Source organism: Tachypleus tridentatus, chromosome 9, assembly GCF_004210375.1.
Source record: "Tachypleus tridentatus isolate NWPU-2018 chromosome 9, ASM421037v1, whole genome shotgun sequence".
In the NCBI taxonomy this organism is placed as follows: domain Eukaryota; kingdom Metazoa; phylum Arthropoda; class Merostomata; order Xiphosura; family Limulidae; genus Tachypleus; species Tachypleus tridentatus.
In genome coordinates, this window is record NC_134833.1 from 153,042,435 (window position 1) to 153,061,692 (window position 19,258).

At 32.1% G+C, this 19,258-nt stretch overlaps 1 protein-coding gene across 3 annotated transcripts in view; it reads left to right on the forward strand.

Moving 5' to 3' along the window:
* Positions 1-1,064: 1,064 nt before the first annotated feature.
* LOC143226678 (putative methyltransferase DDB_G0268948) overlaps positions 1,065-19,258 on the forward strand; it is a 29,329-nt gene continuing 11,135 nt past the window's right edge. The window contains exons 1-6 of one of the 3 annotated variants that reach the window (XM_076457965.1): positions 1,065-1,633; positions 5,366-5,497; positions 13,301-13,461; positions 13,987-14,200; positions 14,614-14,714; positions 17,130-17,267. In XM_076457965.1, the coding sequence (XP_076314080.1) occupies positions 5,387-5,497; positions 13,301-13,461; positions 13,987-14,200; positions 14,614-14,714; positions 17,130-17,267 (725 nt within the window). In that variant the 5' untranslated portion in view covers positions 1,065-1,633; positions 5,366-5,386. Of the gene's footprint in view, positions 1,712-5,365; positions 5,498-13,008; positions 13,163-13,300; positions 13,462-13,986; positions 14,201-14,613; positions 14,715-17,129; positions 17,268-19,258 lie in introns of those variants that run through there. The other 2 variants (XM_076457964.1, XM_076457966.1) reach the window with 2 other exon arrangements.

Here is a 19,258-nt window from a genome sequence, read left to right on the forward strand (position 1 = left end):
AAAACTACCCTCTCTACATTCATTTTTTCTAAACCCCAAGAATTTTACAAAAGTGACATTCAGAAGCTTGTGAATCGTTGGCAGGAAGTAACTAATCATAACTGAACATACATTATTGATTAAATAACATTAAAAGCGTTTGAAATCCTTTCTTTTTTCTGAACATTACTTATGGGATAGTATTTCAGAAATTGTTTTCTACCACAAGTTATACACGAAAAGTATTTTCGTTCAGTAGCAGAATATTGTTTTGATTTGTTTTTGAATTTCGCACAAAGCTACTCGAGGGCTATCTGTGCTAGCCGTCCCTAATTTAGCAGTGTAGGACTAGAGGGAAGGCAGCTAGTCATCACCACCCAACGCCAACTCTTGGGCTACTCTTTTACCAACGAATAGTGGGAGTGACCGTCACTTTATAACGTCCCCACGTCTAAAAGGGCGAACATGTTTGGCGCGACGGGGATGCGAACCTGCGACCCTCGGATTACGAGTCGCACGCCTTAACACGCTTGGCCATGCCGGGCCCCAGTAGCAGAATAGATCACCAGCTGAGCTGTACAATGAGGAACAAAAGATAATTTGAAACGTCATTTATTTTTGCTTTAAAATAATTTAAAAGTTATGACCTCCAGCGTTTAAACCATATCTAGAAATATATGAATGTGTATGTATTTGTGCTATAACGTTTAAATTAATAAGTTAGTATAGACCTATTTACTCACCATTATCGTATTTTTCCTTCTATAGTAGCCTAGCATGGCCCAGTTATTAGGGTGTTCGACACTCAAACTGCAGTTCGCATATTTGCCCTTTCAGCCAAGGTAATGTTATAATTTAACGGTGAATCCCATTATTCATTGAAAAATATATAGTCGCCTCTCTAGTCTACCATTTCAAAACTGAGGATTGCTAGCACAGATAACTTTCAAGTAGTTTTGTGCGACATTCAAGAAAAAACAACAAATAGTTTAATTCAGGTATGTTTTATTTATTTTAAACAGTAGCTTAATTGTATTAGACGCGGCCTGGGGTGGTCAGGACACTCGACTCGTAATCGGAAAATCGAGAATTTGAATCCCGTCACCGAATATGTCCGTTCTTCCAGTTGTGAGGAACTTTTATAAATGTCACGGTCAGTCCCACTATGCATTGGTAAAAGAATAACCAAAGAGTCGGCTGTGAGAGGTGTTGACTAGCTGCCTTCTCTCTAGAGATTAGTCTATCACTGCTAAATTAGAGACATTTAGCGCAGATAGCTCTCGTGCGATCATGTGCGAAATTAATAACAAATCAAACAAAAACAATTGTATTAGATATTAAGGGCCCGGTGGATTTAGGCGTTTGACTCGTAATCTGAGGATTGCAGGCTCGAATCCCGGTCGCATCCAACATGCTCGCCCTTTCAGCCGTGGTGGCGTTGTTATGTTCAGTCAATTCCACTATTCGTTGGTAAAAGAATAGCCCAAGAATTGGCGGTGGGTGGTGATGACTAGCTGCCTTCCCTCTAGTCTTACACTGCTAAAACAAAACAAATTAAATATTAAACCAGTGTTTATTATTATTAATCCGGTATTACGAAGCTTACCTAGCGGCGAGACATGGATTATACGTTCAAGTTTTATTTAATTAAAAGGTAAAATATTAGTGTCTATTTAGCATGTGATTTCTCGAAGATTTGAGGTTAAGCTATTCAAAGTTGTGAAACTGTTGGGTAAAATATTTGATTGTAAAATAAGTTACTGGAAATAATCAGTAGTTATGATTTGTTTTTATGTGTGATAATACTGACAGTAATACGTTTTGGAATATTTTTATATCATAACATTTATGGAAATTAGGATATTACAAAGTCCTGGCCAAGCATTACTTGCTTCATGTAGTAGTAGTATTACACTGCTGGCTGGTGTCGTAGTTGATTAATTAGTTTCATTGATAATATGATACCTTACACAGTTTTACTTTTACACTGTATAATAATAGTATTACTACCACTATTATCTGAAAGAATAGGAAAATTGTGGTAGAACTAAGGAAAAGCAAACTGTGTAACTAAAAACGTACATAAAAATGAAATAATAAAGGGATATGTTCTACTTTTATACCCATTTTAATGAGTTATGTATTAATTGGTTACTCACTCTTGTAATGTTATTACTTAAGTATATATTTTAATGTAATGTTGTTGTTTTTTTTATTTATCTTCACTTAATTAATTACATTAAACATGTTTAAAGAAAAATCGAAACTCTGGGGGATTGGTATGCAAGGACAGTCATGAAATGCCCATATTAAACAGTTATTTTTCCACATAAAATGCTAACTCATTATGCATGTGCTCAGCTCACTGAATTCACTTCATGCTGGAGAAGAAATATTGATGATAATTGAGGCTTTACTTCATGTATTTATACAAAATTTGACCAGCTTTCAGTAAATGTACAAACATAAAAATAAGATGTTGCAAATTATTTGTACTCCAAATTTGGCTGTGAAGTAATGATGCCAGATTGATACAGACTTTGAGACCGATAATTTATAACAAATTATCAGTTCTATTAAATTTTATAAACTTTTAAAAATACATCTTGTGCAGTTCATGAGCTTACAAGATACTGACTCGTATTGACTTTGCTTGACAAAGTTGGTTTGTGAAGTTACAGTATTTAGATCAGTCCATGTAAAACATTGCTGGACTGAGTTAGATGATAAGGTTACAGGATATTATCCGTGCTCAATATTGCTGGACCAGCCTAATTTATGAAGTTAAAGGATATAGGCACATGTTTAATGTTGTTGGGCTAATATGGTTTGTGAGGATATAGGTACATGTTTAATGTTGTTGGACCAATATGGTTTGTGAGGATATAAGTACATGTTTAATGTTGTTGGACCAATATGGTTTGTGAGGATATAAGTACATGTTTAATGTTGTTGGACCAATATGGTTTGTGAGGATATAGGTACATGTTCACATTGCTAGACCAAGTTGATTCAACAGGTCGGAAGAGATAAGGCCACGATCAACATTGCTTGATGATATTGGTTCTTCAGTATTGGATATACAAGAATGTTTAATGTAACTGCTATTGTTATAACTGCTATTATTTGGTTAATTTTGTAACTTAATTATTGTTTAGTTTTTAACACAAGAGGGTTGAAAATAGATTGTTTCAAAAGTGTTAGTTGAGACAAATTTTGTTGCATAACTCTGTACAAATCAAGAGTATCTCCTACATTGCAGAAAATTCCAGGCCTAAGTTGGACAGAGTATGTATATATATATATATAATATGTGCCTATATAGGTGGCTGAGCAATATTAAGTGATTTCAAATAAAGTTCAGTCAGAAAAAAGAAAACGTGAAGTTATCTTGCACATGAGTTATTAGACATAATGTGCAATATTTTAAAGTTTAACAGACATAAGGAGAACAAGTTAGTTTGTCAAAATTTTATGTAAATTAACTGAAGCAGTTTATGTGGGTCTTCACAAAAAGGAGACAATTATTTGTGGTTAAGGCTACAACTATGGAAATCCTTACTGTTTCTGGACCAAGTTTGTTGATGAGGTCATAGGGTACAGGTACATATTGAATAATTCTGGACGAACATTGTTCATGAGGTAACAGAATACAAGAACATGCTGAATATTGTTGGTCCAAATATGTTCACAAGGTTACAGGATACAGGTTTATGTTCAATGCTTCTAGACCAAGCTGGTTGATGAAGTTACAGGGCATACTTACCTGTTCACATTTCTGGACCACTGTTGTTTATACAGTTACAGAAAGAAGGTACATGTTTAAAATTACTGGATGAACCTGTAAAACATCAAGGGGTGTGTGGATCCTTAATGTGTTTCTTTTAAGATGAAACAGAATTACTACTGATTCCACCATGGTTAGTAAGTAACAGTAATTCATGTAAGCCTAATAATGATGTTGTTTATGCTAAATTTAAGACTGAATCATTTGTTTAACTGGGGAAGTTGAAATAATCAACCTAAAACATAATAAAATACAGTAGATAAACAACAACTTAATGATTTAGATTAGACAGGTAGCTGAACAGCCTGAACTTCTAATAATATAGAAACTTTTCTATAGTTGTAGTGTATTGTAGAATCATTTTGTTTATACTCTTAATGGTGCATATTGGGTTTTATCTCAGGGGAGCTAAGCTAAGGGTTTGTATTTATAGATGGATGTGTGTGGTATTTGAATGTTGGTGGTGCATTTATAATCTTGGCATTGTTATATTCCCCATTATTTTTTGTAAGTGCATTTAAAATGGTACAAGGTGCTTAGCCTTTTCCCATTAAAATCTATTATCTAGAAATAAAACTCTCAAACCTGCAAAACATCAAGGGGTGTGTGGATCCTCCATGTGTTTCTTTTAAGATGAAACAGAATTACTACTGAACTCAGCACATTAGTTTATTATAATTTTATAGGGGTATCATTTAATTTAGTTTGTTATTTTACAATGAATGTAATCAACACTATAAAAACAGCCACTATAGAAGTTATACAACTACCAATCATAAAAAGTATTTTGATTTTTAACATTTCATTATCTCAAACTTAGAGGAATAATTTATAATGGATGTAGTATGTATGTCAGTATCAATGTATGTAACCAGAACTCCTGTACCATCTCTTAAATGGTGCCACAAAAATGATAAAAAAAAACCTCACATGCTGGGTACTCAATATTTAGACAGTTAGAAGAATTACTGTGGTATGTGCAACAACCATTTATTTATAACACAATATAATTTTTTAAATAAAAATGCTCTCCTTACAAGAAGAACACGGCTTTCACTAGGACTGTTTGTGAAAGCGTGATTATATCTTTATTAATGTAATTTTTAAATACAGTAATGAGAAAGTGGAGTTCTTAAAGAAAAAAGCCTGTATTTTCAATAACTTGCACCTCTTTTGATATATAAAAACATCACAGTTTATTAGTAATGTGTGTGAAAATTTTGCACATTGAATCATTTTGATGCGATGAGTTGTATATAGCTGAAGAAGACAATTTGAACATTTTTCCCATGCAGCACTTCCATGAAAAACAAAATCATTTTTTTAGAAAATGTTTACTTTTTCCCAAATTTTTTTTCAACAGGATGTGAATATATAACAAGTAATTTCCAGCACAAACATTTGCCTCTAGGGCAGTGCTTCTGTTATTTATGGCAATGTAATGTACAAAAGGAACTGTTGAGATTAAAACTACTTTTTTTTGATTATTAATTATGTCTGTCATGATTTAAAAAATTAGTTATTTTTTAATGCACTTAATAATTAGCAGAAAAAGTTTAGATCTGTCTTTGTGGACAATGCTTTTTTTTTTTTTTTAAGCTTTAGTTTTTATTGGTCGTCATGGTATCCAGGCTGTTTAGTGGTGCTGAGCATGCTGCAATGTATTCACATTTTAGGCCCTCACCACCTGAAGAACTTGTTTCTAGGATTATTTCCTATGTTAAAGAGAAGGTATGTGCAAAATTTGTCTGAATATTAGTTATAATTAATTTCTTATTTAAACAAGTTGTATGTCTGAGCAAAATGTTTATCCACTGATTAATACAGTTAATATTGCTAATATATTCATTATTATTGCTTATTAGGATTAGAATGCATTGTTTCATCAGCTATATACCCTTGCTGTTAGCAGTATTCTTGGCCATAATCCCAATAATAATGGAGTTGTAGCCAGTTAACAGTCTTAGGTTATTCTTAAGCTCGTATATATATAAACATAATAGTACACTCTGTTGTATGTACATATAACTGTTTCACAGTGTGTGTTTCACCATAAATTTTCAGTTTTGCAATTTTTTAGAGCATTTCTGCATTTTTTACAAATACATATTAGGGAACCCACTTTTCATGTCTTAAGATAACCTTTCATAAATTATGAATTTACATAATTTCTCTCCAGAGAATGGGTACTCCAGCTTCTGTATATGGACTTAAGTCTCCTAAACTGGCTATAACTCCATTATTGAGGTATATATAGTTACTCTAGGCTGACAACAAAGTAATCACGTGATAATAAACATTATTCACATCTGAATATGTGGACAAATTTAATTTTAAAAAAGTTTAAAAATTAATGTACAAGTTAAAAAAAATGAATGAAACTTAGATAATGATATGCAACTGAAAATTTTCTTTACTAGTAGTAACAAACAATTCATAAAATTTTAAAGGGGTATAAAGGAGCTTATTAGACCATCAAGGATGTCCTTTACAGCTCCCAACTAGAACCACACTTTACTACTCATATTCATCCAGTCTTGTTCTGAATACAATTAAATTTCCTGCCTTCACTATCCTTGAAGACAGCTCATTCCAAAAGCCAACTACCATATATAAAAGTAATACTGTCAAAACTGCAGACAACTTCTGTGCTGAGAAAATATGAATTTATAACCCCTTGTTCTCACTGCAGAACACAAAAAAGGTTGATGGATCTTTAGTATTCTGAATAATCTTAAACACCTCACTCAAATATCCTCTGGCTTTTCTCATCTACAGTCATTGTCTTAAATTGTTGTTTTTTTTAAGTTATATGAAAACTTATATTTGCATGCTTTTTTTATGTGTGTGTCCAAGATACAATTTTATTTTAAAAATACTTTGTTTTTGTAACATACGAGAGAGAGAGAGAGAGAGAATAAATATTATGGTAGTTAAAGTGTCACCTTTCACATACTAAAATATGCTATTAAAACCAAATTAAACACAGCCATTCATATCTATATTTCTGTCTAAGAAAACTTTATATTAACTCAATACAGTGTTAACTCCTAAAGCTTTATAACACTAACATATAATAATTTTGTTGTCAAACAAGCTTGTTCTCAAAATTCCAGTGCATAACCTATTAAGATTCAGGTTTGTATATCCAATATTTTCACTAGTAACTATCTAATCCTATAACAGTTTTAAAAGTTCAAGTCACCTGAGATTCTTTGAAGTTCAAGAGAAAACCAAAAACCTGGAATCTCTGTTTTCTGGCGTAATGTACTTAAACAAGTTACAACAATAGTCTAATAGTAAGTTACTACATCATTGTAACATGTTAATATTTATAGTCTAATAGAAAGTTACTACATCATTGTAACATGTTAATATTTATAGTCTAATAGTAAGTTACTACATCATTGTAACATGTTAATATTTATAGTCTAATAGTAAGTTACTACATCATTGTAACATGTTAATATTTATAGTCTAATAGTAAGTTACTACATCATTGTAACATGTTAATATTTATAGTCTAATAGTAAGTTACTACATCATTGTAACATGTTAATATTTATAGTCTAATAGTAAGTTACTACATCATTGTAACATGTTAATATTTATAGTCTAATAGTAAGTTACTACATCATTGTAACATGTTAATATTTATAGTCTAATAGTAAGTTACTACATCATTGTAACATGTTAATATTTATAGTCTAATAGTAAGTTACTACATCATTGTAACATGTTAATATTTATAGTCTAATAGTAAGTTACTACATCATTGTAACATGTTAATATTTATAGTCTAATAGTAAGTTACTACATCATTGTAACATGTTAATATTTATAGTCTAATAGTAAGTTACTACATCATTGTAACATGTTAATATTTATAGTCTAATAGTAAGTTACTACATCATTGTAACATGTTAATATTATCTCTGTTGGAGGGACCCAAACTTCTAACAGTAGTACAAACAATGGCTTATGGCATAAAGATTTGTTGAAACATGCTAGCAATTACTCGTGTGCTAATTCTTTACATTAGTATGATACAGTAGTCACCTGGCATATACGAGGTCTTGGGTTTGACTCAGAGTCAAAGAAATAACAAGAGGGAATCTTCAGTTGTTGTGATACTTCAAATTCTTTTCGGGAAGATTAGAATAATCTGAGACCTTTGTTTCCCTTTTTATTAGCTATATTTCTGTGATCCAGCAATACCAAATGTGGGGTGTTCATATACTGGCCAACCATCAAATTGTAATTCCTTTAGGAAAATTAGAGTAATTCAATCCATGAGACCTTGGACATGGTCAGATATGTCAATTTGAAAGGCTTTAACTTCCTGAATTCAGAACTGTAATTAGATTTCAAACCCATCAAGGTGCTATGAGCACCTGAAAACCAGATACAACTCAGAGTTGTTGTATGAGCTATTTATTCACAGCTAATAAAAGTACAATAAGTTAGTAAAACCTGGAATTAAGTTAGTGGTCTACTCAATATCAGAAAGCTGAAAGACAAGCCTCATTTGTGAAATGGAGATTTTGAGTAATTCTGATAAGTCATTAGCATGTGTTGGGGAATAATTATTTTTGCTGAGTTGGTGGAGCCCTCACTTGATGTATCAACCTTTCTTATGGGAGACTTGGGTTAACACATCCTCACCAAGTCTGATACAAGTTAACAATAACCTTCTTGCTTGTAAATGTAGAATCTTATAAATCTAACTAAGAGGCTTATCAACAGTAGCATGGGTATCTTTTTTTATTCTTTCTACAATGCCACTCTGTCTCAGTTTGTCAAGGTCCTTGACTAGAGAAACATCCTTAGTTGAATCAGGTTTCATGAGCTTATTATTAAACTGTTTTCATATACTTATGTTCAAGAAGGTGGAAATTTATTGACCTAAATAACACACAATAAAGATTGTAAAATATTTAAAATGACACACAATAAAGATTGTAAAATATTTAAAATAACACACAATAAAGATTGTAAAATATTTAAAATAACACACAATAAAGATTGCAAAATATTTAAAATAACACACAATAAAGATTGTAAAATATTTAAAATAACACACAATAAAGATTGTAAAATATTTAAAATACACACAATAAAGATTGTAAAATATTTTTGCAGAAGTATACCATTAGTCACATTTTTGTTTTTAAAGAAAAAAAAAGCTCATCACCCATTCTCTACCACTAACTGATTTTTGATCAAAATCATAACTTTTCTATAAGTTATATAATCATTCATTACTAATTAATCTTTTTGGGGCACCTTATTAAACTCAAGTTTTTAACGTCATATGATGCTTTCATTAGAAATAAACGAGCCCTATGAAAACTCGGAAATGATAAGGTAAAAAATTCTTTTCTAAATTAACCTGAGAATCTTTTCTATGTAGTTAATGACAAAAAAAATTTTAAAATGTATTCTCTAAATCCAAAATTAAACTAGGCCTAGTGGTTAAGGCACTCTACTCATAATCCAAGGATTGCAGGTTTAAATCCCCTTCACACCAAACATGCTCACCCTTTCAGCTGTGGGGGTCAAACCCACTATTCATTGGTAAAAAAATAGAGTTGGCAGTGGATGGTAACAACTAGCTACCTTCCCTACAAATAGCCCTCGTGTAGCTTTGTGCAAAATTCAAAACAAACCAAAATTAAACTATTGTATCTAAATCTCTTTTATTTTCTTGAAAAACAAAGGTTACATTTTAATGGTTAAGTTTCAGAAGTAACATAAACAATATGCTTTACCTTTTCATAACTTATTCTTAAGCACTTGTATTTAGAATTGATAACATTCAATAACATAATTTGTGCAAGAACATATTTGAATACCTTTAATTATTGGTAATGGACACCTGTAAATACAAATGATACCGAATATTAATTTATCTGTAAAAAATGTGACAAATTAGAATTGTGTGTATTCTGCACTATAATAGACAAAGTACTCTTCAATCAGATTTTTCCATAAAGCATTACTTGTAGTAATCTAGATATAATTTTTATTTAAAAAGTTGAGCTTTCTCCTTAACTAAATGATGTTACAGCAGCTTCTGTTACACTGATAAAGAAATAATAATCTAAAAAACCAGATACTTGTACAGTTTCATTTTCCAGTACCTAAACATGACAATTTGGGAGTGTGGGACCTCTTGGTCCATCTAGGCTGTTTCACACAATAATTTTAGAAATATTTGTATTAGGCCTTATCATTCATATATTTATAAATCTTATTCTTAAACATATTTAAATTTACTGCCTCTAGAACATCCAGATTCCAATTCCAGAAGCCAATTACCCTGTGAGAAAAATAAAACTGTTTTAGCTGAAGATGACTTCCTACCCTGACAAAATGTTTGTGTTCGCTAGTTTATTGATTCCACTTACGATTATAAATGCCTCAATAAGAGCTTCTCAAACTCTTTCTTTTTTCCCAGGCACCATTCTAGTATTCTTTCTCTGAATCCTACCCTTGACAGGGATCTCAAGAGTTAAACAATATTCTAAATGTAACCTAACCAGTGACATGAAATTATAACCTCTTCAGATGTGTACTCAATATTTCTGCAGATACAATCTGCTTGGATGGTTTCAGAGACTGATTGACTATTACACTAGTTAACTAAAGGTTGAACTAGTCTGTAATTCAGTAATTGCATTGTTTGTTATAGAGATAACATAATGTTCTTGCACTGCTCAGCATCATGTGCACGAATGAATCATGTTAGAATCTTTCCATTTCTGAAATCATCTAATGGATAATCAGTTTCTTGCCATATATTCTTGACTTATTTCCACTCAAAAAGATAGTTATGTAGTAATTTGTGATAGTAGAATTCATCTTTTCAAAATATTCACTTTTTTGAAACATTGAGATTCACCTTTGTGTCTGACAGAAGACAACATTCATTTCTGATATTTGTATGTTATTCAGGAAGTTTGATATACATGTATTTTTTAGTAGTTTGAGCATTCAGAATAATGCTTATTTTTTGTTTATGTTTACAGTGTGTAGGAAGTTAAGTAATGATAACATTTTACAGTATTTCAAAAACAGTGAGTGGTTAATGAATGTTCAGAAGGTTAAATGGTTATGTATTTTTTTATTAAAATGTTGAATAATTAATATGAAGGTTAAAACAACAGTAATGTATATACACTGCTGGCCAAAATCTTAAGGCCCACGAACATAAAATAAACTATGCATTTTACGTTGTTAGACTCAACCACTTGTTTGAGTAGAGCTTCGAAAGATGAAAATAAGAAAAGGGAAAATAAAAATAAAAAACTTTTTAACATTCAATAGGGAAAATGTGAACACTATGAAAGTAGCCTAAATACTAGCTGGTCAAAAGTTTAAGACTATACTGAAATGAAGCATTAATCTGTAAATGCGAAACGAAACTTAGTCATTTGTGTTCAAGCATTAGCGTTGTCAACATCTCCCACTAACACCTCCTGTGTTACATTGGGTAAAAACATGGCAAAGGATAAAAAGTTAACAGTTTGAACGTGGCATAATTGTCGAGCTGCAAAAGCAATGTCTCTCTCAATGTGCTGTTGCTGGTGAGATTGGGCGTAGTAAAACTGCTGTTGCAAATTTTTTAAAAGACCCTGAGGGATATGGTACGAGAATTTCAAGTGATTGGCCCAAGAAAATTTCACCAGCGTTGAGCAGGAGGATTTGACGGGTTGTCCGGCAAGACACCAGCCGATTGTCAAAGCAGATTAAGGCCCAGTAATTATTACAATCACATCCTCTATATTATAAGGAGGATTGAGTATCTCCATTATTAATATTGTTTTTTCTTTATTTTCCAGGGCCTCTTACCCATCATTCTTACAGGATCCCACTCTGTGGCAAATGTTGCCCAGACAAATGTTCTTTTATCAAACCATTTCTGCACTAAAAACCACTACCACAGTATACTTTATCTCGGTTGAAGTGGGGTGTTCCATAAGACCACCTAGAGGGAGACTTGGTGATGTTACTGTACTAAGCTGGACTGCCACTCATGGACTATCATGAGTAGTGTAAGGAGATCCTATCCATCCCTGTTGATCAGTAGTTTGAATCAAGCTCAGTTTATTTTTAAAAATTTAGAGAGCTTGGTTCATCTATTGCACTGTTTCTTGGGCATTGTTCCTTGGGACATCCCCCATCCCTTGTTTTCTACTAGTGGAGTTAGGGAGTACTCACCATGCTCAGTTTCTAGTTTGTTGAAATGGTGGGCAGAAGCTATTTCTCCAGAATGATGAGTGTCTTTCCTCCACTGTTTGAGAAGAGGGTTAAGTTGGAATCCCTCCTATCCAGGTTCCTGGAGAAACACCAAGAGCCTACTTGCAACACCAGGTTAAGTTTGGCACTCCACTGTCTGGTTGGATTGACCATTTCTTTTCTTTTTGATCAGTATTGATCCAATCCATTGTTCATAGGAGAGGGTACATCTACTTCTTATAATTCTGAACCCAGAGTGGGCCCATCCTTGGTCCTTTGTTGAACACAGTTTGTTCCACATTCTTCCCATAGCTCCAGAGACAAGTGGAGTTTACTTTGCCCACATGGTTGGAAAGTGAGGATGTGTTCTGTTTCATCAGGTTGAGTAATGCATATAGGATCATGCCGTCATTCCAAGTCAGGTGTGTTGCCTTTTGGACTTCTTCAGATTGAGGAAATAGTTTGTCCATTTCTGCATTGCTTACTTTATTGTTGTAATTCTCGTGGCTCGGAACACATCACTATGCAGCTGCAAGTTGGAAACAACTCACAAATATATATTGCAGTGCAGTGTGGGATTTAAGAACCATGTTCCTATAATTTGAACCCTTAGCAATTGGACCTTGTCTATCTGTTTGGAGTCTGACCTATAGTGATGATAGATTATATCAAATTCCACCCAAATGGCACAGATTAGGTTCCAGGTGAAAGACAAATCTGTTTATAGATGTAATCCAGTTCATCCACAAGTGTGATAAGCTTTTGTTGGCATACCCATTGTTTATGCAGATAAATTTTGTACAAATAATGCTATCACTGGCTCCTTCATCTTATCAATGTGGGATTCTAGCTATAGTGTGATAAAAACATGTTTATTTTGGAAGTTAACGTTTTCTTCAATCAAAAATGTATTTCCAATAATACTTACCTAAACCCCCACTCTTCCTTCTCTCTTAGAGCTGGTGTTAAACACTGCAAGTTGAGTCAGTCTTGAAAGAGTGATAACATTATCTGAATGAAATACAGATGGAAGGCACATTGATGTAGGAAGAGAGTGCTGTGTGACGAATATCATCAGAAGCATTTAAGGAGAGAACGAGAGTCTGAAACAACAACAACTTGGACCAAGATGGGCAAATGAAGGAAATCGTAGCAGTTGAGTAATAGCTGTAGTGTGAGAGGAAACAAGTGTAATTGGAAATACATTATTGATTTAAGAAAATGTTAAATTCTTAAATATGTATGATACTTTATATTCAAATACATTATTAATTTTTGTTTTTCAACAATTAGGTAAGACCTCCTTTGCATCATGCGTTAGATGTCGGTTGTGGGTCAGGCCAAAGTACAAGAGTTCTGACACCGTATTTTGAGAAAGTTACTGGCATTGATACTAGTGCTGCTCAAATAGATGAAGCTATGAAGAATGAGAAATCAAATAAAACTGAATATAAGTATGTGAATCTAAATAGATGTGGTGCTTTGTTTAAAATATAAACTTTGTATTAATTATTCACACCTTACTACTTTATAAAGTAAATAAAGTATTAAAGTAAAAATAACATTCTAAACCTGTGATCACTACTCCTAGTGGTGGTGACGGAACATGCTGACTGTGACAGTTGATTTCAAAACTGAAACAGCTTTTTTGTCCATATGATAACTATATACAACTAGAGAAATGTCCCTTTGAATGGGCACAGAAAGGTTTGTATAATTAGAAAGGAAAGTTGGTATTCGAATTTTGAATTTAATGTTCACAGATAACAACTAATAAAGTACCACCCCATTTTAAAGGACACGTAATTGGAATGAGGTATGTGCTTCCCCCTTCTCTGTATGTTGAATCCACCAGTATGACCTTGATGGTCATCAGTTAGACTCTGTTAAATATGTTTTTGTAATATGTTTGTAATGCTGATATATTCTCTGATAAGTTTAGTGTTGGCATATCATAACATAATTTCTTTTCACTTCAGGGTGGCTTATGCAGAAAATATTCCCTTACATGATGAATCAGTCCAACTTGTATCTGCCAGCCAATGTGCTCACTGGCTAAATCTAGATATGTTCTTCAAGGAAGTCCACAGATTGTTGGTGCCTGATGGAGTTGTGGCATTGTACGGCTACCTGTTTACCGAACCTGTTGCACAAGGAAAACAAGAAGTTATTCACAGCTTATTGTGGGACTGGGTTAGTGACATTGGCTTCTGTTCGTATTTCATTTCAGACTATTGAATATGGTATGTCCTTTTCAATCTGAGACTGAGTAGGGATGATACCTTGCTCTAACAACAGAACTCTGAATGCTATTAAATGTTAGGCACCATTCAACTGGTTTACATATAGTGACAGTTATCGATGTTTTACCAGCTGTTATTTAAAGCTAACAATCCTTTTTATCATTAGCTGAAATGTACCGAGATATTTTTAAGTATTGAGTTTTCAATTTAACAGTTCAACCTGTGTATTGGCTAATATTTTGTGTAACATAACCTGTATCATTAAATAATAATTATGTGATACACTTTCATCATGAAATTGTTCTCTTTCAGGGAAGTTCTCCCAGAAAAATCACTTACATTATTTCTTATTTCTTGTGATAGTTATATCGAGACAAGCTGTGTCAAGGTTACTGGGCTCCTCAACGTGTTTTGTTAGATAATTGTTTCCGAGACATTGTCCTTCCCTTCTCGGACACTGTCAGGTAATGCTTTCCATTTTGCTATTTAATTGTTATATTCTGATTTATGACCTGTTCACCCAACATAAAAATTTAACTGTCTTCCAATCTTACCATCTGACACTGTTTACTGTATTACTTTTGATTTTATCATCTGTTATTAACAGTTATCACTTTGTTTTCCAAATTTATCATCCATCACTAAGTGTTACAACATTGCTTTCCAACCTTACTGTAAAGCATTAACTGTCACCACATCTTAATGTCAACAGTTATAACATTTGTATCAAACCTTACCACCAGATGTCGACACTAGGTGAACTACAATCAAACTTGTTAAATATATAGTTTATATTAAGAGGTAATTAGTGATGTCGAGAAAACCCACTTGTAGAGAAATATATATGCAAAAAACGGCTCGTTTGGGTTCAGAAACTATTTTACGTAGAAGAGCGAACAACGTTTCGACAATCTTCGGTCATCGTCAGGTTCACAAAGAAAGAGATAACTGACCAGAAGCTGACCACATGTTTGGAAGGGGTTGTGTAACTGAGTGTCGAAATGTAGAGGGCGGTGTTAGATGTTTGAATATATAATTTTAAAGAAGCCTTACTTATACAACAACTTAAACCCAGAATAAACCAATATAAAGGAACACCTTTATACCTATATTAAATATAATAAAATAAAATAATATATTAAAATAACTAACATCGCCCTCTACATTCCGACACTCAGTTACACAGCCCTTTCCAAACATGTGGTCAGCTTCCGGTCAGTTACCTCTTTCTTTCTTTGTGAACCTGACGATGACCGAAGAAGGTCGAAACGTTGTTCACTCTTCTACGTAAAATATTTTCTCAACCCAAACGAGCCGTTTTTGCATATATATATATGAAGAGGTAATTGTTGTATGTAGAAAATATATATGCACAACAAAATGTTTGTTTCAAATGCTATATATATCTTATAATATGATTTGTATAAACTGTAATATTTGTATCTGTTGCTGTCTGTTGTACAGAGACAATATACACAACATACTTAAGTAATGAGTCCACTCATGAAATGTTCGAAAAAATAGTGTTAGTGTTCCTTTGTGTTTACTTAGAATAATGATAAATAAAGCTATTATATATATATATACTTATTTCTTGTAAATATATGTACAAAAATTCTTAATTGTCCATGTGCTTTAATGTGTTTATTCACTCCTTGTGTACTAATGTTTACTTTTTAACTTGTATTTATTTACCCCATGTGTTCTAATGATGTTGTACTTTTTAACTTGTGTTTATTCACCCCTTGTGTACTAATGATGGTATTTATAATCTTAGGAGATAAACAGGCTTAAAAATTATGAGCTATTTATCAAAAGAAAACAAATTGAGTAAAGAATTTCTACATTGTCAAACATGGAGAATTGTCTATAAATATGAAAGAAAAGAAAAACTCATAAAGTGTGCTCATGCTGTCATGTATTGATGTTCTTGGCACGTGAGTGTGTGGGTGCTTACTTTATATAAATGTTATGTTTGGTTTTGTCAGTATTTGTATTCTGAAATCAATACATCTATTCTACTGCTATAAAGGAAACCAAACTAAGTGTTCAAAGATTAGTATGGAAAAAAAAATTCACATGCAATACTAATGTGATGTAATACAGTAGGTTTAGAAAGTACCGTTAGTTGTGTTTTTCAGTAAAATCTGATTAGTAAAGCATGACAGAAACTTCTGAAATTGTTAGCTCAATGGCAACACTTTATAGAGCTTAAACTGTGTTAAATATTATGTGGCTAAGTGTGATGTTTTAATGGGTGGGTTGCTTGCATCATAAAAATGTGTTCTTGTACACGTGTTGGCTGGTTGTACTGTGAGAATGAATCTTATTACTTGTGTATGTGTGACCTTTTGTAATTAAAACAGCATAGATGTATAAACATTTCTGAAAGAATTTCCTAAGCTAGAAATGTCTGCTAACTGATAATTACTTTCTGAAGCTTGGCAAAAAAATGTTTTTGAGAAATCATTAAATGCACTGAAATAAAAAAAAACAAAGGTTTACTTTAACAAAGAGCTTAGAACTTTATGTACTGGATAGTTAAAAACATATTAACTGTTGTTGTTGGTTGCATTTTCAATCATGCAAATGAAACTTCTTCAAGCAGAACAAAGTCATCATTCTAACAGAACAGGTCCAAACAAATTGCTCTTTTTTGTCACAGGCAGAAATAAGGTTGTCATCAAACACTGTATTCTACATGTCCAATACACAAGAATACAACATATATTAAAGACTACCTTGAATGTAACGTGTATGTAGGGTGTGTAAAAAGTAAGTAACCTGCAGTTATGTCTGGTCAGATTTGAAGTGATTAACCACTTGTAACACACATCATCTTGGTACATTTTTGAGTTATTTGGTTTTTTTTGTTTCAGAGTAGAAAACTTAATCCTGAAGCGACATGATTTGTTTTCTAACTACCTGGGCTACATTACCACTTGGTCAGGTTTCAGAGAGCTTCAGAAACAAAAACCAGAACTTGCACCACAAATTTTACAAGAATTTCAGTCAAGGTTAGTATACATTTCAATAATTTTTAGATGTAATGTACCTACTTACCTTTGAAGTACTAAAGTCAAGGTTAGTATACATTTCAATAATTTTTAGATGTAATGTACTTACTTACCTTTGAAGTACTAAAGTGAAGGTTAGTACACATTTCAATAATTTTTAGATGTAATGTACTTACTTACCTTTGAAGTACTAAAGTCAAGGTTAGTACACATTTCAATAATTTTTAGATGTAATGTACCTACTTACCTTTGAAGTACTAAAGTCAAGGTTAGTATACATTTCAATAATTTTTAGATGTAATGTACCTACTTACCTTTGAAGTACTAAAGTCAAGGTTAGTATACATTTCAATAATTTTTAGATGTAATGTACTTACTTACCTTTGAAGTACTAAAGTCAAGGTTAGTACACATTTCAATAATTTTTAGATGTAATGTACTTACTTACCTTTGAAGTACTAAAGTCAAGGTTAGTATACATTTCAATAATTTTAGATGTAATGTACCTACTTACCTTTGAAGTACTAAAGTCAAGGTTAGTATACATTTCAATCATCTTTAGATGTAATGTACTTACTTACCTTTGAAGTACTAAAGTCAAGGTTAGTACACATTTCAATAATTTTTAGATGTAATGTACTTACTTACCTTTGAAGTACTAAAGTCAAGGTTAGTATACATTTCAATAATTTTTAGATGTAATGTACCTACTTACCTTTGAAGTACTAAAGTCAAGGTTAGTATACATTTCAATCATCTTTAGATGTAATGTACTTACTTACCTTTGAAGTACTAAAGTCAAGGTTAGTATACATTTCAATAATCTTTAGATGTAATGTACTTACTTACCTTTGAAGTACTAAAGTCAAGGTTAGTATACATTTCAATCATCTTTAGATGTAATGTACTTACTTACCTTTGAAGTACTAAAGTCAAGGTTAGTATACATTTCAATCATCTTTAGATGTAATGTACTTACTTACCTTTGAAGTACTAAAGTCAAGGTTAGTATACATTTCAATCATCTTTAGATGTAATGTACTTACTTACCTTTGAAGTACTAAAGTCAAGGTTAGTATACATTTCAATCATCTTTAGATGTAATGTACTTACTTACCTTTGAAGTACTAAAGTCAAGGTTAGTATACATTTCAATCATCTTTAGATGTAATGTACTTACTTACCTTTGAAGTACTAAAGTCAAGGTTAGTATACATTTCAATCATCTTTAGATGTAATGTACTTACTTACCTTTGAAGTACTAAAGTCAAGGTTAGTATACATTTCAATCATCTTTAGATGTAATGTACTTACTTACCTTTGAAGTACTAAAGTCAAGGTTAGTATACATTTCAATCATCTTTAGATGTAATGTACTTACTTACCTTTGAAGTACTAAAGTCAAGGTTAGTATACATTTCAATAATTTTTAGATGTAATGTACTTACTTACCTTTGAAGTACTAAAGTCAAGGTTAGTACACATTTCAATAATTTTTAGATGTAATGTACTTACTTACCTTTGAAGTACTAAAGTCAAGGTTAGTACACATTTCAATAATTTTTAGATGTAATGTACTTACTTACCTTTGAAGTACTAAAGTCAAGGTTAGTACACATTTCAATAATTTTAGATGTAATGTACTTACTTACCTTTGAAGTACTAAAGTCAAGGTTAGTACACATTTCAATAATTTTTAGATGTAATGTACTTACTTACCTTTGAAGTACTAAAGTCAAGGTTAGTACACATTTCAATAATTTTTTAGATGTAATGTACTTACTTACCTTTGAAGTACTAAAGTCAAGGTTAGTATACATTTCAATAATTTTTAGATGTAATGTACTTAATTACCTTTGAAGTACTAAAGTCAAGGTTAGTATACATTTCAATCATCTTTAGATGTAATGTACCTACTTACCTTTGAAGTACTAAAGTCAAGGTTAGTATACATTTCAATAATTTTTAGATGTAATGTACTTACTTACCTT